The sequence below is a fragment of the Lytechinus variegatus genome, chromosome 4 (assembly GCF_018143015.1).
Source record: "Lytechinus variegatus isolate NC3 chromosome 4, Lvar_3.0, whole genome shotgun sequence".
Classification (NCBI taxonomy): domain Eukaryota; kingdom Metazoa; phylum Echinodermata; class Echinoidea; order Temnopleuroida; family Toxopneustidae; genus Lytechinus; species Lytechinus variegatus.
The window spans coordinates 58,351,572-58,377,884 of NC_054743.1; the positions used below are offsets into that span (position 1 = coordinate 58,351,572).

A 26,313-nucleotide genomic window follows, 5' to 3' on the forward strand; every position below is an offset into this window, starting at 1 on the left:
TTTCCGACGGCGGCGGCGGCGTCAACATCAAATCTTAACCTGAGGTTAAGTTTTTGAAATGACGTCATAACTTAGAAAGTATATGGACCTAGTTAATAAAACTTGGCCATAAGGTTAATCAAGTATTACTGAACATCCTATTAGAGTTTCATGTCACATGACCAAGGTCAAAGGTCATTTAGGGTCAATGAACTTAGACAATGTTGGAGGAATCAACATCGAAATCTTAACCTGAGGTTAAGTTTTTGAAATGTCATCATAACTTAGAAAATATATGAACCTAGTTCATGAAACTTGGACATAAGGTTAATCAAGTATCACTGAACATCCTGCATGAGTTTCACGTCACATGACCAAGGTCAAAGGTCATTTAGGGTCAATGAACTTTGGCCGAATCGGGGATATCTGTTGAATTCCCATCATAACTTTGAAAGTTTATGGATCTGATTCATGAAACTTGGACATAATAGTAATCAAGCATCACTGAAAATTTTGTGCAAGTTTCAGGTCTCATGATTAAGGTCAAAGGTCATTTAGGGTCAATGAACTTTGGCCGAATCGGAGTATCTGTTGAATTACCATCATAACTTTGAAAGTTTATTGGTCTAGTTCATTAAACTTGGACATTAGAGTAATCAAGTATCACTGAACATCCTGTGCGCATTTCAGGTCACATGACCAAGGTCAAAGGTCAATGAACTTTGGCCGAATTGGGTGTATCTGTTGAATTACCATCATAACTTTGAAAGTTTATGGATCTGATTCATGAAACTTGGACATAATAGTAATCAAGCATCACTGAAAATTTTGTGCAAGTTTCAGGTCTCATGATTAAGGTCAAAGGTCATTTAGGGTCAATGAACTTTGGCCGAATCGGAGTATCTGTTGAATTACCATCATAACTTTGAAAGTTTATTGGTCTAGTTCATTAAACTTGGACATTAGAGTAATCAAGTATCACTGAACATCCTGTGCGCATTTCAGGTCACATGACCAAGGTCAAAGGTCAATGAACTTTGGCCGAATTGGGTGTATCTGTTGAATTACCATCATAACTTTGAAAGTTTATGGATCTGATTCATGAAATTTGTACATAAGAGTAATCAAGTATCACTGAACATCCTGTTCGAGTTTCAGGTCACATGATCAAGGTCAAAGGTCATGTAAGGTCAATGAACTTTGGCAATGTTGGGGTTTTTTGTTAAATAACCATCATATCTCTGTAAGTTTGTTGGTCTAGTTCATAAAAAGTGGACATAAGAGTAACCATGTATCACTGAACATCTTGTGCGAGTTAGAGTAGTATTCAAAGTCAGCACTGCTGCTATATTGAACCGTGTGATGCAGGTGAGACGGCCAGAGGCATTCCACTTGTTGTAAGTTAAGAGCGACTTTAAGAATGACTGGTTATCCTTTCTTGTGGTAAATGATATTCACCATTAAATTCTCATTGGTGAGTATTTCGCGCATAAGAGAGGTTCACCAGTCGTCCTTAAAGCAGCTCTTAACTTACGAACACCTTTATAAAAGACCCACCAGATATCCTATTTTTACAGAGTTATTACAAAAATTAAAAAAATTGAAGTTGAAATATACATATAATCAATCTTGGCGTGAATGAGTTAAAAATGGTATGTGCGTGCATGTACAAAGTGTGATAGGAATCTGGAAAAAAAATATTTCAGATGTGATATCATCGCATCAGTGCAAGAAAGCCTCAAGCAGCCATTTCTTGTGTATTGTATTGTGCATAAATGCCCTTATCCAATGTGTGAGTGCATGGAGCCATGGTTATTCTCATTTTAATGGTAAAAATGAGCATGATGGAGTAGATGCCTAGTCTGCAGGCACAGACCCTGATTGAAACTTTGATCATCAAGTGGGTCTCCATGCAAGAATAGTACATACAAAACTTGCTGTCTCAATTTTGAGCGAGAGGGCCTTCAGTACACAAGGAATTATAGGCTGCACATTCAGACCCTTTCTTGGAGTGAAGGGTTTGCACAGCAGACTAGTCAAGGCCGGCCTCGAGGCCACATTTTTGTCAGCCTTGGCCTTGGCCTCTGGCAGAATCACATGTAAAAAGTCTATGGGAGGATGTTTACTCCAGCTGCATCCTTGTGACTCAAACCTCATGGCCTGGGCTCCATCCCTGCAAAATAGTGGTAAGGACTTTTTGTTGCCTACCTGTTAAGGTGAATTGCCAATTCATCTATTGCCAACTCATCCACTCACCACATGGCCTACTTTCATTTAGTCTTATTCCATTCCATCCATCAACATTTCATCTAATGACCATTTGGTCCAATAACCATTTTGTCCAGTCATCACTTCGTCTAATCACCATTTCGTCTCATAACCAGTTGGTCTAGTATCCATTTTATTTTCATTCATTTTGCCCAATTAACGCTTAGTCTGATTATACCAAAATGCTATAGACTATATGGCTATTGGCCAACTGGTTATTAGAATTAGCAATTAGACCATGTGGATAGAGGACAAACTGATGGTAGACCCAATGATAGTGGACGAGTTGCAAATTGGACGAATTGGCATAAGGCCAAATGTAAATAAACCCCTGATAATATGATTTTTTTTCCAGGGGTTCCTTGAAGAAGTTGAGCAGTGGAAGCCCTGCCTTGATGCAGTCAACGAATCTGGTGACAGGTTAGCTGTGGAATACAAGGATGACGACATCACCAAGATCAAACAGGTTCTTGATGGCGTCAACCAGAGATGGGCTAATATATGTCAGAGGTAAGGATGATTGTTGTTGTTGATAGATGGTGATGATGGTGGTGATTTGGTGGTGACAGAAGTGATGTCATGGGTTTGGGATGGTGATGATGATGGTGGTGGTATTGGTGGTGGTATGGATGGTAGAGATGATGACAGAGGTGATGTGATGTGGTGTGCTTGGAAAGTTGGAATGGTGGTAGTGGTGGTGTTGCTAAGTGTGGTACCATTAAGATGGATATGGTTTGGTACCAAATCTTTGTGGTGCGGTGTGGTACCATTGAGATGGATATGGTTTGGTACCAAATCTTTATAGTGTGGTGTGGTACCATTGAGATGGATATGGTTTGTACCAAATCTTTATGGTGTGGTGTGGTACCATTAAGATGGATATGGTTTGGGACCAAATCGTTATGGTGTGGCGTGGTACCATTAAGATTGATATGGTTTGGTACCAAATCCTTATGGTGTGGTGTGGTACCATTAAGATGGATGTGGTGTGATGCCAAAACTTTATGGTGTGGTGTGGTACCAAGATGTACCAAAATGACCCATATGAAAAATGGTCATTTCCAACAGTATTGGTGACAAAGGTGGTGCTTAGAATGATATGGTGTAGGGTCAGAATGGTGGTGGATGTAGTAGTAGTGGTGTGGATGGTACTAACACATATGGTGACAGAAGTGATGGTTATGACAGGGGCTAGGATGGTGGTAGTAGATGTATGGATGGTGTTGGTACTGTAGATGGTGCGTTGTTGCAGTAGCAATTGGAGTACACATCAGAGCAATATGATATAATACATGAAATCTCACACAGGTCATGACCTAGTGATCTTTGATCTTATCTAGCGTATATGTAAATCAGATACCTTGAGACTTTGTCTTTCATTTGTTTCAATGCGATTTTTTTTTTAAATTTGTAACTACAGAAGAACAATAGCTTTTTCCTCTTGAAATACTGGTGGTGCTTTATTCTTTTGGAAGAGGTTTTGGTCCTTTCTTCTAAAGACAGGTGTTAACTTTGTGTAACAGATATTGGTCTTTTTCTTTTAATTACCGGTCTTCAGTTATTCTTTTGGAACAAATATTGGTCTTTTCTTTTAATTACTGTTCTTATGTTATTCTTTTAGAACAAATATTGGCCGTTTTATACCAGTCTCGCGTTATTCCTTTCTTCTCTCGAAAGGAGCACATTGTGGGGTCGTGCATGCAACATACCAATTAAAACTCCTGGAATCCCTTAATACTTTTTGAGCTGTGCAGGTGGCTAGAATTCCTCAGGTGTCACTTTGCTTTTAGGGGCTCACTTTAACCAATCATTCTTGACATGTGTATTTACACACTCCCTCCCTACCTTAGGGGTGACAGAGTGCATGGAGGCCCTGTTCACGTTGCGTTATCCACAGAGATGATACGATAGCTTGTCCTGTCACATTCCTACGAAGCAGCATTTCCAACAAAGTTAACGTCGCTTTCACGGTTATTTTAATAGTTGATATGAAGCTCTCGGCATGCATACCTTATCATTTTAGATTACATGCTCACACATTTAATACATGTTCTTGTTTGTCTTTGAAGTAGGTTCGTTGAACTTAATCAATTGTTTTTCTCTAATAAATGGGACAGGGCATTTGCTCATGCAGACTGCGACAATTGCTCCGGTCTTCATATCTCAGAGGGCGTAGGGTTCAGAGTTAGGATTGTAGTGGAGTTTTTTTTTTTGCTCAGAATAATAATGTAAAGGTACATATTATGGTTAATCTCGTTTTGGAGGTTAGGATTTTTGCTTTGCCTATTATGTAAATTTTCCGTCAGTGGGTATTAGACCAAGTGTAGTATATAGACCAAATGTCATTTAGACCGATTGATAGTAGACCAAATTGGTTTGGCCTTTGTGGCATTAGACTCTGGGAAGGAGACCAACTGCTAACTACCAACAGGAAGAAACATATAGGCGTGTAAACCAATGCCAGATTATACCATGTTGTACAGATGTATACTGTTTTTTTCTCTGATATGAAGGGCACCCAAACGGATTGCATACCGGTTTTTCCTTGGAGGGTGATCAGGTGAACAAGGCATCAACCTTGTTGGCAATATTTTTTCTACAGATTTGGTAAACTTTGGTGGAAGACAAGACATGCTTATTCTTCAAATTCAGATATACACGTACTGACGGGAAGGGGGCAGGGGTTTGGGGGGGTGGTGTTTATGCATACACCGTATATTTCAACTCATTTATTTTTTCATTAATAAGCAGGCCTATCCATTACCAAAGATTCAAATTTTAAAGCAAAAAAGTCACCTCCCTACATATGAAAAAGAAAATGAATAGGGGATATAACTGAATACAGGACACATTCAATTCACATCCCCAGCTAGTGTAATCCTCTCCAAAAATTGCCGACTGTATCATGCTGTTGTGGTGTAATAAAAGCTTGTATCTCAAACTATACAAAAGTTAGTATACCTCAGACAAAGCTTGATTTCAGAGCTTTTGACACGGAAATTTTCTCCACAGGAATTGGGAGACTTCATTTCTACACTTGCAACCATTGTCATATTTCTAAGAATCCAGCTTTTTTTCTGATCGAGCTGCCCCCCCCAAAAAAAAAAATATTGTTAAATTTTGAAATACAAGGTTTTAACTAGTGTGCCGGCACAGACCCTGATTGAAACTTTGATCAAAAGTGGGTCTTCACAAAGACTACCACATGTAAAACTGACTGTTTCAGTGGGAGGGCCTTCAGTACACAGGTCATTGTAGGCTTTGCACTCAGACCCCTTTAAACTCTAGTGAAGGGTTTGCACAGCAGACTAGGTTTTAACGGCCAAGTGATGGTACTTATTTCCTGATTGGTGTATGAGATGTAAGACTATTGTGAGAGATGGGAGTGTTCCAACATGGGACTGGAGGTTTTTAGAGGTCATGACCCGGGTTTTGAGTGGTAGAGCTTTACATCAACTACTCAATTTGGCTTAAGAAAACAGTTGGTGGGTTCTGTTTAGGTGCGTGAATGTTTGAGGAAGCTGAAGCGTTAAAACTTATCTTTAGTTTTGGTGAATCCCTAAAAAGTACATGTCACTATTCCATTTCATTACTTGATTATATTAACGCATGTGTGAACTATATTATCTAGAAAATGTATTTTATTGGGTAGATATTGTAATTTTACATCAATACAAATTTTGATGGGATACCTGATCACAATAAGATATCTGCATAGTTTTGTCTTTTTCAAATAAAACATGGAATTGGCTGATAATTCAGGATATAATCTTCTGTCTTTACTTTATGATATTCAATTCCTTAATTAGCACCGTTGTCAAAACATTTTCATTTGCCTGTCTTCCTTACAGAGTTTGAAAGTGTAAACACATTTAGTTTCCATTGTGTGAATGTACCCAAATAACAGAGTTTTGTGGGCACCACTGGTATAAATATCTTGCATTTACATGAGTGTTTTGTCATTTACGTTTTTATTTGCCTGTTAGCTTGACAGGAACTTTGGAGTATAAACACAATTAGCTTACATCGTGTGAACACACCCATGTGTTGGAGTTCACTGGGCACCAATGTCATAAATAGGTTAGAGTTTACATTAGCGTTTTGCTTGAGCTGATGAGGGTATCATAAACATACCCATGCAGCTCCGCCTCCCTTCCTTCCTCCCCAATATACACCTCATATTCGGCAAAGAACTGCACTATTCTCTATTGAATTGGAACCCTTTGAAGCAAATTATGCTTGTATTCTGTTACATTCTTCTCTGAAAATGGTGGAACTTTGGAGGCTGAAAAGGCATGTGTTTGGCAGCGGTGATTGAAGACTGAATTGGTAGTTGGGGCAGAGGTGATAGGTCCGTGGTGAGATTTTTGGGAAAGTTGGCTGGAGCTGTCGTGGAAGCAGAACTTCTGAAAAAAGTGTAGGATATAAACTGAGGACTCCCAGAGCAGGTAGGCCTCCACACGTGAACCAATAACCTACTCCCACCTGCAGGCGTATACAACTACAAGGAAGTTTTACTTCAGTGGAAGGACAGGAACGTCACACTGGAATGTTCCCAAATTTTTAAAAAGGAGTTCAGATATTTTGCATAATTGTTGGTGAGTTCCTATGTAGATGGCGATATGGATTGGATCATAATCGCTGAAGTCACCTGTTGCTGTAGTAGTAAAATGAAATATTCCAAAGTTTTGAGGAAGAAATATGAGGTTGATACCATATCATTTCTTGGTATGTTTGTGAAGCAACGAGTGTACTTGGAAAAAAATTGGAGGTGAAATCAATTGTTTCTTGTAGAAAAAGGGCAATTCCATAAAATATGTACGTCCGACCCCATGTATGTGAGACCTTCATGAAATTTTCTGTGTCTGAATTTTAATTCTTTTGACAGTCTTTAAAGGGGAAGTTCACCCTGACAAAAAGTTTATTGTAAAAATAGCAGAAAAAATAGTAAAAAATATTGCCGAAGGTTTGAGAAAAATTTATCAAATAATTAAAAAGTTATTAGAATTTCAATTATTTGATTTGTGACGTCATATGCAAGCAGCATTCCTACATAGACAAAGAATATACTTGGGTGAAAAAAATTAACCAATGTTAACTTGGTTCAAATATGGACCAACCTAGTACCAACTATTGGTTAAAACAATATTGCATGCATTGTGAATTTGGATGAATTGGTCGATTTACATTTCAACAAACTTTGGGGTTGGTTAAACATATTCTGTGTGTATTGCAATGAATTCTGTGAGATGAGTGTCCCCGCAAGCTTCATAGTCTGCAGGTGCAGACCCTGATTGAAACTTTGATTAAAACTTTGATCAACATGTGTGGGTCTCAACACAAGACTAGCACAAATACAACTTGTAGTACCTCAAGAAGTAGTCTGCAGGCACAGACCCCTGGCTTTCACAATTCGCATAATGCAGAGTCTGAATTAGTGAGACTAGCTTCACTTTGTACTGTGGCTGGCTATACCGATCTACTTCTTTGACAAAGACAGAGCCTTTGGCATCTAATCTTATCTCTAGACCTGCTATTGGTTGAAGTGTAAAAAATTAGCCTTTGCCGACAGACTTCTCGACAAGATCAAGACATCTTCTGCATGCAAATTCCATCCAGGTCTTTAGGCTCGATATTCAGACCTCTTCCTTGAGCAAGGGGTTGCCCAGCAAACCTGGGCCTTCATGTGCCGCAAATAGTCCCATGTGTACTTTTTCAGTCACTTCCCAAACATATGCATAATCTATGACATCACCTCTCTGACTTGGTGTGGGTAAACAACATTGTGTTTGGGTCAAATACTTGTTTGTTGACAAAAGTATTTGAACCTTGCCTTTTCCTCTTTTTTTACTTTATCTTCAAATTACTCTTTTGCAAATAGTCCAAAAGGGTACATCTTCCTCAGTTGTGTGAAGATTGGGGATAGGAATGCTAATGGTCATTGTAAATCAGTATATCTCATATTACTTCTTGGAGAGAAATTTTACCCGGATATTTCATCGGTCAGAAATGAAAAGAGATTTGGTCCAGGTATTAGATTTAATTCTATTTTGTTGTGAGGAATAGGATTTGAAATTAAGACAAAAATGTGATAAGTCTGATGTTGGATGCATGCTCCAACAACATTTTCAGTTTTATTCTATTGTGATTCTGAAATAGAAGTATTGAAAAACTAAAATTCTGGTTATATTTAACAAGCTATTATTAATTGTGGTCGCTGTGGTTTTGGGTTGTAGGAGTTAAGGTTAGGTTGTCTGGTCTATTCTCCTGGTATTTCTACTTTTAGGAGTAACTGCTTTTGTGTTGAAATCACATTTTCTAGAAATCACATTTCCTGGTGGAAATTGTAAGGTCATCATAAGTACTATTCCTATGGTAGTTATACAGAGATAACTTCATTTCTATGAATAATAATTGGTATGAAAAATGAATAAAATCATTCAAGCATGATTGATATACCAGCATATATATATACACACATTTTTCTTAATAGCAGGGAATCGTTTGAATAAAATTCCCATGATTTCTTCTTTGTATTGATCAAAGTATGAAGCTAGAAATACTGCTTGCGTCTGCATTGATGCACACAGTATCGGATTGTAAGACTTGTGTTTAGTCATGATTTTTGTAATACTTTTGTAACAATTAGATGTAAGGATTAACTGTATGTGCTTCTGGCAGATGGACGAGACTCAAGGCTTGAACTTAGAACCTCTGAATTGGTTTGAAACTTCCATATATCTTAGTAATATAGCTTCATGCTTTCGGAATGTGGCATCTGTGTTCGTTGTTATATAGTGCTGGTCTCAGTGAGCTGCTGGCGATGTCGGCAGCACGCATGTATGTTCTACCTTTTTCCTGAACCATTTTCCAGTGAACTAGTTTTTAGGTTTGTAATGACAACAGTGTCATAGTGCACCCGGGGGGGGGGGGGGGGGGGGGGCACTCAGTATATAATGCATAGTGGGTATGTGCCGCGGAGGGGACCCCCATTTCTACACCCAAATTTCCGTTCCAAGGCATAGCATTTTTGTCTTTTTGAGAAAAAAAACAAAGAAAGCCGCTCCAAGGCATAGCATTTTGTTCTTATGGAGAAAAAAATAAGAAAGAAATCCGCTCCAAAGCTTCGCATATTTTTCGTTACGCCGTTCCGGTGCATTGATCTGCTGCAATTTTGGTGAAAAGCGGCCGCCGAGCGCTGTCCGACCATCGTCTCTGCCCGAGCGCACCCGGCAGAGGCCGCGCTAGCTGCATCTTGCACGCATGCCCGTTCCATAGGGGTGCATACGCACATACTCACACGCTGGCGATCCATTCCAAGGACCCCCGTTTTCACAAAATTGTAGTTCAGAAGCCCGTTCCGAGGACCCTCCTTTTTACAATAAGCCCGCTCCAAGGCCCCCGTTTTTTGTCTCGCCCGCGGCACACCCCTACCACTTTTTTGGTCGAGTGCCCCCCCCCCCCCCCGGGATAGTGCGTCTTGGAATAGACTTATCTAGATGGATGACTCTCTATACACAGTAGATGGTTATTATTATGATTATTGCCATTGTCTCCTTATTGCAGATCAAATGTGAGACTTGGCAAGATAGAGGAAACGGTTCAATCCATGCAAGACATTGACAGTCAGTTAGTGGAATTCACATCCTGGCTGGACAGCGTAGAGAGCCCTCTAGTGGCCTTGTATAGCCAGACGGAGGACAAGGCGGCGAGGGAAGACAGAGATAAAGTCAGGGTTTGGCTACAGCGGCAACAGGTAAGAAGTGGTGTGCAATTTGTCTGTTTGATAATGTTGATTGTTGTGCAGTTTGTTGTTGAGTAGGGGTAAATTGCCAATTCGTCTATTGCCAACTCGTCCACTCATCATCACATGGCCTACCTTCATTTAGTCTAATGCCATTCCGTCCATCAACATTTCGTCTAACAACCGTTTGGTCCAATCATCACTTTGTCTAATCACCAGTTCGTCTTTGACCATTTCTTCTCGTAACCAGTTTGTCTAATATCCATTTTATTTTCATGCATTTCGCCCAATTAACACTTTGTCCAATTAGACGCAATGGTATATGGACTTAGATGGCTATTGGACCAACTGGTAATTGGACGAAATGGTAGTTTGACCATGTGGACGAACTGACGGTAGACCAAATGATTGTAGACCAGTTGGTAAATGGATGAATTGGCATTGGACCAATTGAAAAATAAACCTAGTAGGGTACCTTGTTAAAAGCCTGAGCCGCATCTTTACGACAGGAAACTGGCAAGCAGCTATTTAATACAAATGATCACAGTCGCCATAGACGCAACAATGGTGACTGCAGGAAAGTTGAAAAAAAATTTTTTGAAAGACACATAGCAGGATTCCTGCTAAAAGACGTGGCGCAGGCTTTTGATAAGTTGCCGAATCTGTTTGATTTTATGATCATTTGGCAATGTTGTTGCTTAGTATTGCAGAAGTGGCAGGTCTCTGTACCTTATAATGCTGCTTCACATGGAGAGAGAGATATGTTGTGCTGAGGAAAAGTGTTGCTGAGTAAAACAAGTGGTGGATTTTGAGTGGTAACAAGATGCAAGGCGTTAATCCACACTTTGCCACTCTCGACCCGGGTGCTAAATGGCTACCCGGTAGGATGTTTAAGTCATAGCTTGTGTGCGCCTCACTGGCGACTGACTGGAATACTCCCCAGGGAGTGGAGGATGTGCATACATTGTGTGCGGGGAATGACTGATTGAATCCGATGACCGGGGTAATAATCTGTAGAGTGCTTAGACATGTCGTTCCGATGTATTAAGCGCTTAATACAAGCGGATTATTATTAAGATGCGGTGCTTTGCATGGAGCGATGGAGTTTGAGTGGTGAGTAGAAATGTTGCTGAGTAAAACATGTGATGGATTTGGACTTATGGAGTGGTATGCAATCATTTTGCATTGTATGGAGTGGCAGGCCTATTTATCATTGAGTGGTCACAGATACCGTTGGTTTGGATAGAGTGGTGGGTATGTATCGGTAGGCCATTGATGCTCAGTATTGAAAATGTGGTATATTGACATTGGAATTGATTGTATTGTAGAAATAAGATGATGTTGTTGTTGCTGACATTTGTATAACACATTTGGTACTTTTACTGGTTAATAAAGTGGTAGGTGTGTCTTGTTGCGTGTTATTGCTTCCTGGGAATAGGAATGTAAGAATGTATTAAACCATCAGTTTGATAATATTTTTTGCCAAGGTTGAGATGAATTACAGAGTTAGATGAATTAATTCATGCGCTATTATTACCATTGTGCATTGTAAATGGTGACTACATTTACAGCAGCATTTGTGTTGAAAATTCAAAGGACAAGTCCACCCCAACAAAAACTTGATTTGAATAAAAAGAGAAAAATTCAACAAGCATAACACTGAAAATTTCATCAAAATCGGATGTAAAATAAGAAATTTATGACATTTTAAAGTTTCGTTTTGTTAAAAATATAAAGCGAAACTTTGAAATGTCAATATTTTACATCCAATTTTGATGAAATTTTCAGCATTGTGCTTGTCTGATTTTTATCTCTTGTTTCAAATCAACCTCTTTCTGATGTGGACTTGACCTTTAAATGACAAATTTTAACATGGTGATTTACATCACCGATAATGAAATTTGAAATAATTTTGAACTTGTGATATGATTTAGAGCTATTTCTTGCCCCTTGCTCATCATAGAGAAGGCCAAGAGAGGATCGTTTTATGTTGGCGGCTTGTGCCATTTTTTCTCTGAGCAGACAGACCGTCAGAGCACCTGACCAGATCAGACTGTATGGTATATGACCAGTAGAGGGCAGTATACTGGTTTCCCTGCCGTGAGCAGGTTCTGTGTTTTTGGTTAAATTGTCTTGGATCGTTTGAAGCTTCAGGGTATGATTTACATCTATTGGTGTGTAATTGAGACCTGATTATAATTTTTTGAAGGAATTCACAAATCAAAGATTGCTGACTAGAAAGAAGGAGGTGGAGAAAGAATTTTCAACATGAATGTGGATGATGTATTACAAATACTGCATTTATTCATTGTAGCTGTACTGAGGTGCAAATAAATCTACTGAGAATACAAGAGATATTGGGGGATTGATCAATACATGTAACAGTTTTTTAGATAGAGAAGAGGAAGAAAGAAGGAGGGAGTGGAATTAAGAAAAAAAAGAGGAAACAACAGGGGAGTGAGAGAATCTTGGAAGGGGGAAAGAAGAGAGAAGAAAAGGGATACAAAAAAGGAAAAGGAGATGAGGAATAGAGAGAAAGAGGTAGCGAGAAATAAAATGAGATCAAAGAAGAACATGTTTCAGAAAATTATGATTATAATTGATAAATGAATAGACAAGCAAAGAAATAAGTAATGAATAAATGAAGTAATCAATGAATTAAGTAATAAATAAATAATATATAAATAAACAAATAAGTAGTAGATATATAAATAAATGAATAAATAAATAAATCAAGATGATTCTTTTTTATGATTTACTTCAACGGAATCAAATCATTTGCACAGCTTTGACCATATCCTATTACCTTAAACATTAAACAACTGATTAATGCGTAGGCAAAATTTCTGTACTGCTGTACACCTATATTAAAGCAAAAAACACCATAATTTGAATTTCAGAAAATGTGTGTTAGCAGTGGTAAATTTCTCACGATTTGCTGAAGTATGAGAAATCTTGTCCACCCGTCCTCCTCCTCTTTTCCACTTAGAACCATACCAACATATTTGATAGATTACCCAGGGGGTAATAGAAACTCCCATTCACATCCTATATTTATTATTCCATAAATGAAATATGCTAGTTTGTTTTGGTATCAGTGGGTCGGAGCATCCTGGGTTACATTTGGTGAGTCATACTTTTAGTTTTAGCTGCAACGTCTTTCGCTCTGTTTTTATTTCGTCTGGTTGTCGACATCCTCCGGTCTGAAATGCCATTGGTTCCCGATGTTTATCATTATGACCCCACTGCACACCAAAATGTCTGAATATGCAGCCTAAGGTCCTTCCCTGCCATTTGCTCCTGTACTGGACTTTTATTTGTGCTAGGCTCGAGTGAAGACCCACTTGTTGATCAAAGTTAACTTTTAATCAGGGTCTGTGCCTGATAGGACCTGATTTTGGAAGAAGTGGCACTTTGCATAATGTTTAAAAAATATATCTATATTATTACACTATTGTCCTTACTGGTTTCAATTCATAGCTATTGGATAAAAGTAACAATAACAAAATGAAAGAAAATAGTTCATGGTCTGGTTTTCAGACTAAGAATGACCCACTTTAATGATTTATGCTGGGGTCAAGGAAGCTGTTAGTTTGGGTTGGTGCTTGCTCTGTTGTCATGCCTTTGGAATGTGGTTGCCATGGAAACTGACCAATCTCAGCTGCTTGACATCAGTGTCAGGTATTATTTTTTCCTAAGGAGATGGTTTAAAAATAAGGATACTTGTCCTGTCAATCTGGCTGTACTTGGGAAATCCCTGGGGGTTGGTAAAATCCTTGTTACACAAGTATTGTGTTACTCTGTGAAGGATTTTTCTTAATGTTCCAGAGCCAGATCCTCTCAGAAATTAATAACCCTTTCATAAACCCAATTATACGGCTAATAGCAGCATAATTTGGTCGTTAAATCAGAGGAGGACCAGAGTTATCCGCATTTTTTTTATGCTGCAATTATCCGCATAATAGCAGCATCGGGACCAGATTTTGACTTATACCCCTTTCATAAACCCCATTAAAATGAATTAGGCGGCTAATAGCAGCATAATTTGGTCGTAAAATTGGAGGAGGACAAGATTTATCCGCATTACTCTGCTGCTATTATCCGCATAATAGCAGCATCGGGACAAGATTTTGAGTTTATGAACGCATTTCCAAATTATGGGGATAATTGCCATGGTGCGGTCACAAGGTCACCCTTTTCCAACACAACCGCATCGGAGGGGGCGTGTCCAGTTGTCATGGCGATTATCCCCCTTTTTCAGGACTGGCGCTCGTAAAAATAATGCGGCTTATTTTCGGAGTTTATGAACGCAATTTTTATTGAATTATCCGCATTACTCTTGGGCGGCTAATTGGAGGATAGGTTTATGAAAAGGGTATTCATGAACGCATTTCGAAAGTAATGCGGATAATTGCCATGGAGCGGTCACGAGGTCACCCTTTTCCAACACAACCGCATCGGAGGGGGTGTGTGCAGTTGCCATGGCGATTATCCCCCTTTTTCAGGACGGGCGCTTGTAAAAATAGTGCGGATTATTTTCGGAGTTTATGAACGCAATTTTTATTGAATTATCCGCATTACTCTTAGGCGGCTATTAGGAGGATAGGTTTATGAAAGGGCTATAACAAATTTGAGTGAGTTTGAGCATGGACCTATTGGTTTGAGCAGTTTCTGAAATTGATTGGATAAAATGACAAACACAACAACTTTGTATTAGGGAAACTTGCAGACTCATGTAAATACTGCATACTCTTGGTAAGTGATTTTGCCCCCCCCCCCAAAAAAAAAAAAAAACAGAAAAGATTGTTGGGACCGACCTAATTCTCATAATCATATATTTAATTTTCAGAACAGTGTAAGCCAAAAATTTGGTTAGCACCTCAAACCTTCACCAATGAATTTAATTTAATGATTTTTTTTTTCTGGTGTTTATTTTTACTGTGAACTTTTCATCAGGGTGAATATTCCCTTTAATAGTGTTGTCCAGGTTTAGGGGCAGTATGCCTGTACAGAAAACTGCAGTGAAATAACCACAATATTGTATTCTTTATGCAAAGTCCATAATCCTTGGGAAGGAAATCTCAGTATTTTCAGGACTGGTGGAAACTATTTTCATGAATAATTGTTCCAATGACCTTTACACGACAATCCCCTGAAAAGGGATAACAATCTGATCAATTGTAGCAGCACGTCTTTTATCTGGAAGTCATTTCAATCTCCACATCCACAATTCTTTCCATATTATTCACTATTCCTTTGTTGAAAACTATCATTATCTCTTTTGAATTAGTCACAAAATCTCATTTGTTTTTTTCTCACCTGCGAAGCAGAGTGAGACTATAGGCGCCGCTTTTCCGACGGCGGCGGCGGCGGCGACGGCGGCGGCGGCGTCAACATCAAATCTTAACCTGAGGTTAAGTTTTTGAAATGACATCATAACTTAGAAAGTATATGGACCTAGTTCATGAAACTTGGCCATAAGGTTAATCAAGTATTACTGAACATCCTATTAAAGTTTCATGTCACATGACCAAGGTCAAAGGTCATTTAGGGTCAATGAACTTAGACCATGTTGGAGGAATCAACATCGAAATCTTAACCTGAGGTTAAGTTTTTGAAATGTCATCATAACTTGGAAAATATATGGACCTAGTTCATGAAACTTGGACATAAGGTTAATCAAGTATCACTGAATATCCTGCATGAGTTTCACGTCACATGACCAAGGTCAAAGGTCATTTAGGGTCAATGAACTTTGGCCGAATTGGGGATATCTGTTGAATTCCCATCATAACTTTGAAAGTTTATGGATATGATTCATGAAACTTGGACATAATAGTAATCAAGCATCACTGAATATTTTGTGCAAGTTTCAGGTCTCATGATTAAGGTCAAAGGTCATTTAGGGTCAATGAACTTTGGACGAATCGGGGGTATCTGTTGAATTACCATCATAACTTTGAAAGTTTATTAGTCTAGTTCATTAAACTTGGACATATGAGTAATCAAATATCACTGAACATCCTGTGCGCGTTTCAGGTCACATGACCAAGGTCAAAGGTCAATGAACTTTGGCCGAATTGGGTTTATCTGTTGAATTACCATCAAAACTATGAAAGTTAATGGATTTTATTCATGAAACTTGTACATAAGAGTAATCAAGTATCACTGAACATCCTGTGCGAGTTTCAGGTCACATGATCAAGGTCAAAGGTCATGTATGGTCAATGAACTTTGGCCATGTTGGGGTTTTTTGTTGAATAACCATCATATCTCTCTAAGTTTATTGGTCTCGTTCATAAAAAGTGGACATAAGAGTAACCATGTATCACTGAACATCTTGTGCGAGTTAGAGTAGTATTCAAAGTCAGCACTGCTGCTATATTGAACCGCGTGATGCAGGTGAGACGGCCAGAGGCATTCCACTTGTTTTCTTTAAGTTTGTAGAGTTATATTCACAGAGTTGAATAATTCATATAATATTCGTGGCACCTGTATTTAGTCAAACATTCCAATTCATTTTTCTGTTTGTCAAAATGTTAGATACTTGAATTTTGATATTGATCTATTGCTTGAATGTTCTGGGTGACCTTTTTACCTTTACAATTTAATGCGTGCAACTCATTTTGAAAAGAGCGAGAATAAATAAGGAAGGAAAATGTTCTATTCAGAGGGAGATTAGTGTAATAGTTGGAATGTGGACATGTGGTGGTAACTCCAGATAAATTGTACCAGTCTATTCACATTGGTATCAAAAGAACATTAGTGTCACTAGGTGGTTTCAAACCGCCTCGATCACAAGAATCCCCGTTAAATTACGAGAACTTTTTAAGGCTAAAAAATACCCGTTAATTATTCCTGCATTCACACCGCCCCGAAACACATCCTTCGGGATAAGTTCCCGAAGTTTTTTTTCTTTCGGGGAAATTACGCGTAGTTTGCTTTCACATTACCAAAATACCTGGTATTTTCTGATCGGGGTAAATTTCCCGATCAGAGAATACCTGGAACTGGCGAACTTCGAGGCGGTCTGAGACCGCCTATTATGGAGCTTAATTGTCCAGCATGTATGCGGCTCAATGGTGGTTTCCTGGAATAATCAATCCCCAGGGAGTGGATGATGTGTATAGGGCCTACATGTATGTTAAGTGCATGCAGGAATGACTGATTGAATCCAGCTAGTGACTTGCTAGATTTCACAAAACAGTTAGGGCCTACATGCACATCCTGGTCGGTATGCAAAGGGACTGATGACGTCATCCACTCACTATTTATTTTGTATGTTTATCTTATGAAATATTATAATTTTTCCTCATTTTTCTGTTTAAAAAAGTTTTCTTTTTCCCTGAACATGTGGTATTTCCATTGTTTTAACATTTTATAGTACAGTAAAGTTTTTCCTTGATGTAAAAATTGAAATATTGTATAATTCAAACAATAAAAAACAAAAGAAATAGTGAGTGATGGACATCATCAACTGTCTCATTTGCATTTCACTGAGTTGTGCATATAACTGTTTTGTGAAAAATAAGGGAATTTTTAAAATGTCATAACTTTCTTAATTTACATCCGATTTCGATGAAATTTTCAGTGTTATGTTTGTTTGATTTTTCTCTATTTATTCATACCAGCATTTGTCTGGGGTGGACTTGACTTTTAACTAGATGTAGGTCTTTTTTCACCAAACCCATGTTCCCTGCATGATCTAGTATGATTCTGTGTGATCCAGCTTTATTCCTTGTGCTAGTGCCTCGCAGGCTCGCACTGATGTGACCTACACTGAATTATACTGTAATTAAAAATCAATTTAGAATAGTCCTATGTCTGATTCACCTAACTGCTCATGAAGTGGCCTCAATCTATTTCTTTATACAATGTTTGCAAAATTCCTGTGAAAATTGCTCATTTGATTTTGATGCAAGGCGATCTTTAACAAAGGTAAAGCAATGTTTGTTTTTGTTTTTTTACTAAGGCCGTGTTTATGCTTCCACTTTTGAGGCCAGAATCAGCGTTTCCAAATGTGATTAGTCAAAACACAGTTGCGTCCATGCTTACTTTCATTTAAACGCTGTTTCAAAACGCCGATCGTAAACTCACAAAAAGATGCGTTTGTAAACGTCGTTTGACCAGAATCAGGCTTTCTGGGGAAGTATAAACAGAACCACAATCGTAAACGTGTTTAAATGACGTCATTAGGTACATGCTTCCGGCGAGATGAAAATCCGCGGGCAAATACAGTCGCATTGCCCCATTATGTTATCTCCATGTAATAACAACTCTCGGAAAAAAAACTTTCGAAAAAAGGCGCGCCCGATTTGACCTCACTTTCCTGCGAAGCCAGCTGGAGATCGTGATTTCGCCTCGAAAAGTTAAGCGTAAACAGCACTCCCAGAACCACATTTACGATCGGCGTTTTGAATCGACGTTTGAAAACGCCGATTCTGTCCTCGCAATGGAAGCATAAACACACCCTAAGATGTGAACACGTTTGGAAACAGTCTTGGGATTTTGTCCTTGGAGATAAATGGCTAAATATCAGAGGACTGAGAAGGTTGTAAATTTATCCATGGATTGATAAGGAAGCATTCAGAGTCCGACCCTGAGTCTTGCAAGAAAGTTTAAATGTGTTCATTGTATAGAGAGTACAGAAGTCTTCATGATCATGAGAAATTCCAACCTGATGATGTGTGTATATGTGTTCCACTAAAAAAGCTAAAGTTTGAGCGAGTCCTGATTTTTAAAAAAAAATTAAAGGGTTACAAAGTTTTAATCTAGAAGATCATCCCTGCGTAAATTAGCAGCAATGCTCTCTCTCTCTTCCTCTACCCAAGTGATTACAGGGCCTGTTCTTATGAATACTTTTATTTTTGAAAAAAATCTGTGGGTTTAAAGGGGAAGTTTACCCTGACAAAAACTTTATTGTAAAAATAGCTGAAAAAATAATAAAAAATATTGCCGAAGGTTTGAGAAAAATTCATCAAATAATTAAAAAGTTATTAGAATTTCAATTATTTGATTTGTGACGTCATATGCGAGCAGCATTCCTACATAGCGAATGGTAAAAAATCAATGAAATGTCATTTTCTAAGAAAATTGAAAATGGTTTTCACTGTAACTTTTGTATATCAATATACAAATCATTTCACACCCAATCATGAATAGAAAACAAAATTAAGTCATCAGGAACCATGCAAAATTTGAAATTCATGCATTTTATATTACATAACACATGGGGCAGCTGCTTGTTCATGACGTCACAAATCCAAAACTTTGAGCTCTAATAACTTTCTTACTGTCTAACGGATTTTCCTCAAACCTTCACCAATATTTTTTACTATTTTTTCTGTTATTTTTGCAACGAAGTTTTCTTCAGGGTGAACTTCCCTTTAAAACGACCCCGTTATATCTCTCTCACTCTCTCACACACACACACACACATTTTCTTTCTGTATCTTCTTCACCTCTTTCATGCATTCCTTTCTTCTCTGTTCTCCCACACCTCTCTCTTCCATTCTCTGTCCCTTTTCTGTTCTCTCTTCTCCCAGTCCCACTCCTCCCTTTCCATCTCCATCTCTGTGCCCACACCCTTCATCTCTTTCTATCACTCTCTCCCTCTCTGCATCTCTTCCTATCACTCTCTCCCTCTCTCTCTCATCTGCCCTCACCCCCCATGTAGCCTTTCAACTATATAGATAGGCCTAACCTCTTCATCTTTACCAATATATACCGTCTTCTCCGTGGCCTCTCGCGTATTCCCCCCACTTTATGACGTTCATACGGAACATTTGTCCTCAATTTTACAACAATTTGATGTAATTCAGTCAACCCACTTTGCTGAAATTGTAGCCTCCCCATTGAGGGGGAAGACTTCGTGGGGGAACTCGAGATACTATTAAATCCCTCTTCCTTCTTCATTCAGCATCTGCGTCTGCGTTGGTTGAGCGAATGGAACGGTAGGCCTACTTCATGTTAGCAAAATTTGAAAACGTGTATTATGTAGCGTTTTTTTTTTGTAGGCCTACCCAGTTTGATAGGTTAATAGTTGGTTGATTTAATAAAGCTTTGGGCCCTACCCCTAGAAAAGATATGATAAAAGTTACCCATCTATCACAGAACATAGTACATGTATAGCACATAGAGACATATTGTGATATAGCCTGTGCTCTTTGAATATGGTACATGTGTATCAATGTTTTATTGTCATGGTTAGGTTACAAAATGAATATTTGACATGGCCAAAACAAAAGGAGTCAAACATGTTTTAGGCCAACATTATTAGAGGAAAAATGAAAATGAAATATGCCATATTATATGTGATTCGATACTAGGGATTTATTGATCATGTAGCTTCATGAACCTCCTCGTGTGTGTCCCGCCTGTTGTGCAATCATTTCTGTTATGTAAAAGTACGGCCTAAGCAAAACTTTTAGGAAATGAGTTGTTTTTTTAATTCAATTTTTCATAGGGATGGTCTTGGCCTTTGAGCTAGACTTGTTTTGATGTGGGCCTTCAAGAATGTCCAATCCTTATGTTCCTTTGATTTTTTCCACCTTTTTGAGTTGACTGGAGAATATTTTTTGGGGAGAAAGGTTTCTCTGTTTGGCTCATGATGAAAGGGAGCTATTGTTTGACTTTGGGATCAGTTGTAAGTTGAGGCTGCTCTTCAAACCACTCTGCCTTGGGCCAAGAATTTTTAAAGAAACCGGCCATATTTGTTTGATTCTCCAAGATCTTCAAGAAGAAAATGATGTATGTCATATCGGACTCCGTGTTCAGACTGGAGACCGTCACTCCTGAGTCCTGATCTTGACAGCCCCCCCCCCCCACACTGTCCCTTTTACACTATCTTGTCCTTTATGTATGGACAACCCTTGACACATGCTTCTGCATCTCCGCACGTCAGACACGTACTCAACAATGCCACATGGAGACCTACTAATTAATTATCGGCCTATGGTTCATTTCTAATTCTACCATGACATCCGAGCACTGCATTTTGCACATAAGTTCATTCAATGAAAACATCTGTTTTCAGTTGACTCACACACACAAAAAGTTGCCCCCTCCAAAATTTGCCCCTAAATAACTTCAGAGCACTACTTTGCACACATGAATATTCAATGAAAACAGCTGTGCCACATCTATTCCCACTCAAGGATGCTCTCTCCTCCAAATTTTGTCCGTATACCTTGATCCTGGGTTTTAGGAGTTCTCCCGAACCTCTCAGAAAATACGATTGGAAGAAAATTCTGTGAGGTGTTGGGAATTCCCCTCCTTACAGATAATAGTGTGAACACAGCCTTGGTGTGTCATAGTTCAGGCACGAATCAGATGCATAATTGTTAAAATGTTGCAAGATGTTTTACTTAGGGCCTTTTCACACATGAATCTTGAATCATAATCGTAATGATGATTGCTATTGTAATTGTGACTATGATTAGCTTTCGGGATTCTAATCACGTCCTAGTTTGGTTTCATGCGTGCTAAATATTCGTCATTATTATTTTCCACTGGACTTATCTTTAAAATTATGATGTTTTTTACCGTGTAAAAGGGCGGTAACTAGTCATATATCCCTACAGAGAGGGGCAGTCATAGGTGATCATGTTTAGGAATGATAATCCTAATAAATTCACATCCAGGTGCATTGTGGGAAAAAGTGGAAGCAGAACTTCTCTTCATCAGAAATTTATTATCTAGTCAAAACTTCAGGCTTCCATAAAATATGACCCAATTTATTGTATTTTCAACTTTTTTTATTTTATTTTTTTCGAGGTTATTAGTTGAGAAAGTCATTATGTATAATAGAGCCCCCAGGAGCATGAGGAACCCATAAAAGAGCCTTTTGTTAATGTTGAGCTGGAACGCGATACATGATACTCTTTTATGTGATTAATCTGCATGTTCAGTGCCACAGGGATGTCAGTGTCAAACCAAGTGTAATAAGTATGGGGGGGGTACCGTATATGTACCGTATGTAATTATGTATGCTTACAAGGTTGGTAGAAGAATCACGATGTATATTTGATTTATACTCAAACAAGCGCTCTTGGAACCCCGCAATGTAGTTTTCAAGATTGCTTTGCCTCGTTAAACTGGTTTTAGCGTAAGTCAGGACACAACCGTTCTTCAGGAAGCGATCTTCGCACATTTTGAGCGTGTTACTCCACACCACAGGTGTAGAATGCCTACGCTGCGGTTTCAAATTTCGCACGGAGCGTGTCACCCCACTGAGAGCATTCCCATAGCAACAAGATCGCTTTATGTGAAACCACTTTCTGGTGATCAAATGGGAACCGGTTTCTAGTAAACTAGTTTTAGAAAGTGTAATGAGAATGGGGTCTACCTATGAAATAAATCCCTCCTTACCAAATACCACCAGTCTTTCCCCAGGGCTGGGGGCAATGGGTTCAGAGTTGAACATGGGGTAAAAACCACAACCCACTTTTGTCCTACAAATTGGTTTTTGGAGAGCCTAGTTTGTTCATTTGACTGTTCCCCACTTGATCTGTCTTGTAATGGGTTTTTTTTTTCAATTGTTGTTTTTTGTAATTGGGAGGAGAGGCAAGACTGCATAATACTTCTCAGAGCTGTATTTGAACTGATCTTTGGTTCAGGCTGTGTGCAATTACGTGGGACAATAAGGAAGAGAAAGGATGAGAAGCTGCACCACTCTTTCTGCTGACAGACACCCCCCATCCCACCCTGTAGCATGATGTGCATGTTCATCCCACCATTTGGATGCATGCATGATGGAGTTCTCGTGTTAGTGTTAGGGATACAATACTTCCATCGATCCCACATATATATATATATATTGTGGAAAGGTGTCATTTTCTTCAATTCATGGTTTATTTTGTATAAATTGATTCAAGATCAAGAATGAGAAGCAAGAAGTAAGAGCAATTTTGTAACTTCGTCAACATCTTGAGAAATGTTCATCTCCATGGTCTATTGAAGCTATTCAGTTGGTAGCATGTAATATTGCACAGTGAAGCGTTCATCATCTTGTACCATTGGTATGATAAGTTGTTATTATTACACATTGTCTGGAATGGATGGAATATCATGGGATCATGGCTGCTGGAAAAGTGACAAGACTATATTGGATCTTGGAAGAAGTTCAGGAGGTGGCATTATATTTTATTGCCAACGAGATATTATGTAAAGTGATATTGTAAGAAGCAGTCAATATTTTTTGCTATTGCCCGCCTGTTGGTTGGATGAGCATGATATAGTATTGGATTTAATTGAAGTGAGAGCGCAATCCATGGATTGAGCACACATTGCTGCTGTTGTATATTATGTTATATGGCCCACTCGAAAGATCTATGCAGGTGGGGGTATCCTCTCCCATCGCTCTTCGGAGAAGTCTGATATGGATGACAGAGAATGTCAATTTTTTTGGCCGTCTGGACAGTGCAGAATTTTGTCAGGTATTGAATTGTGAATGGCAACAAAATGAAGTTGTTCATTATCAATGTCATATTAGAATCAAAAGATTCACTAATTTCTATTTTGAATATGAATGGCAAATCTTCATCCCCCCCCTTCACATTGCACTTATCATTTTTTCATTATTGCCTTTTTTTAGATACATGATAACATGGGTTTATCAGGGGTGTGAGAGTTCAGATTTTTAGCTGATTACAGATTTTGTTTTTATTTTCAGCTTAATTTCAGCTTATTTTGGCTTTCCACTGTACAAAACGTATGGGAGTTCTTTCTATTTCAGACTTTTCAGCACTCTTCAGGTTTTTTTTTCTTTTTATTTGTGACCACTCACACCCCTGGTTTATGTTGGCTTGATTTTTGCTTGTCATGTTTGCTGTTACCATTGTTTTTTGTTGTTGTTTTGTTGTGTACTTCTTATATATTTTTTTATTATTTTCTATTCTCTTTCTCCCTCTCTTTCTCTCTTAGATTGTCGTTCCCCCTTCCAATATGGTCCCCTATTCTCCTTAAAGGGGAAGTTCACCCTGACAAAAAGTTTATTGTAAAAATAGCAGAAAAAATAATAAAAAATATTGCCGAAGGTTTGAGAAAAATTCATCAAATAATTAAAAAGTTATTAGAATTTCAATTATTTGATTTGTGACGTCATATGCGAGCAGCATTCCTACATAGCGAATGGTAAAAAATCAATAAAATGTCATTTTCTCAGAAAATTGAAAATGGTTTTCACTGTACCTTTTAGACCAATCATTTCACACCCGATCATGAATAGAAAACAAAATTAAGTCATCAGGAACCATTCAAAATTTGAAATTCATGCATTTTATATTACATAACACATGGGGCAGCTGCTCGTTTATGACGTCACAAATCCAAAACTTTGAACTCTAATAACTTTCTTACTCTTTAACGGATTTTCCTCAAACCTTCACCAATATTTTTTACTATTTTTTCTGCTATTTTTACAACAAAGTTTTCTTCAGGGTGAACTTCCCCTTTAATTCTCATCTTCTCTATCTGTCTCTCTGTCTCTGTCTCTCTCTCTCTCACACACACACACACACACTCTCTCTCTGTGCCTCTCCCCCCTCCTGTTCTCAAGTCGTTACCTCTCTTACTATTAAAGTGTTTGTTTTGCTAGTCATGTATCATTCTCATTGGTTATATCAGCAAATAGGACCTAGATGCAACTTTTATGAAGAGTCCTTTTTGGAGTGTGGTAGAAAAGTACACAAACACTTCTCATGAACTGGTTGTATATTCACGATTCTGTGTCCTATAAATTACATTTGTGACCTGTTTCTTGTTCAATAAGGTTTTCGACATTGGCATTATGGGAATTACTAATAGCATTAGCAACTACCATTGTTCTAGCTAAATGTATTGTAGTGATAGTCACCCGGGGGGCCACTTACATTGACGAGTGGATACCATGCGCGACCAAAAAAACACGTAAAAAGGATGTCCTTTTCACGATAGGGCACGTTACGTACGTAACGTGATAAGGGTGTCAAAAACACAAAAATAATGAAAATAGGGTATCTATTTCGCTAGGAAAATTACGTGTTTAGGGTCGAATTTGCGGGGATGATAAAACAAAATTAGAATGTTTTATAAAGGATGTCCTTTGGCCCCCAACACTACGTGTTTAGAGTCCTATTTGCGCGAGGTGTAGAAGATGGGGTCGTACTTAACCAAATAAGGTGAAGCCGACGACCGAAGGACCCGTAACAATAAAACATTCCTGTACTTGTTTAGGGGTTCATTTCAGGGAATATTTGCCAAGAGTATCGTTTTGTTTCCAATACTTGTTAAGGGTAGGGTTTCACACGCCAATACTTGTTAAGGGGTGCATTTTCAGAATATGGAAATTACGTATTTAGGGTGCTTTTCGAGACCCCATGGTCGCGCATGGTATCCACTCGTGAATGGAAGTGGCCCCCCCCCCCCGGGATAGTCACTATTCCACAGCATTACAAAGTTTTTTCAGGCCGAGTTCAAGTGGTCTTAAAGCCAAAAGTGAAGGAACATCAATATAATAACAATCTGACATTAGCAAATCTTTGGGAATAAACTTATATTTATCAAATAGAATCTTTTGATGTAAATTATGCAAATAGAACTAGATTGGAGATAAAAATGAACGCAAGTGCAGTTCCTCTTTGCAGTTGTAAGTCATTATGAAATTGGGCCCCTGGTATTGATATAGGCCTAAATGAATTTTGTAAGAAATTCTTTGTCAGGAGTATGGTAGTCAATGATTTCCCTTTAGATATGTCTTTCTCCTTGCGGCCAGGTGTTGGTAGACGAGCTGGAATCCAGGATGCCAAAACTGGAGCTTCTCTCCTCATCAAAAGCCATCATCATGGGCTGTGTTCAAGCGACACTGTTTTAACTTGAAAGCACAGTTTTCAAAGACGTTTAGTGGACCTACTTCAAACCATGGGGGTTTAAGCGATTCTCGTTATTAAATTTCACCATGTTTTAATATGCAAATATGAATCACTGGAAAGGGTGTGTTTTGAAAATTATGGGTTATTTGAAAGGTGTTTTTGCCGTTCTGCAGGTTTCGTTGTTCGTCAAAAATGCACTTGAACGCAACAGAGTGAACAACTCCTAGGGTGACCTTTACTTCCTAGGTCAATTCACTGATCTTTGATGCAAAGTGGGTGGGCTTGAAAAAGAGGGTAGCATAGGCCTACATAATATTGATGATAAAATAATAGAATGCTATCCTGTAGTTCCTGAGCTATGTTTTGTGTTTGTATTCCGATTGATTCATGATTCATGTTTGTGATTCTAGCTTAAAACTGTATCTGTGATGCGCAGTGGGTGGATGGGCTTGAAATAGAGGGTGAAACATTGTT

The 26,313-nt window shown here is 38.5% G+C and overlaps 1 protein-coding gene across 1 annotated transcript in view; it reads left to right on the forward strand.

Moving 5' to 3' along the window:
- Window positions 1-10,140, forward strand: part of LOC121414390 (dystrophin-like) — an 80,812-nt gene extending 70,672 nt beyond the window's left edge. Inside the window, exons 13-14 of the mRNA XM_041607547.1 lie at window positions 2,603-2,757; window positions 9,814-10,140. Of these exons, the coding sequence (XP_041463481.1) occupies window positions 2,603-2,757; window positions 9,814-10,069 (411 nt within the window). The 3' untranslated portion in view covers window positions 10,070-10,140. The remainder of the gene's footprint in view (window positions 1-2,602; window positions 2,758-9,813) is intronic.
- The last annotated feature ends 16,173 nt before the right edge of the window (window positions 10,141-26,313 follow it).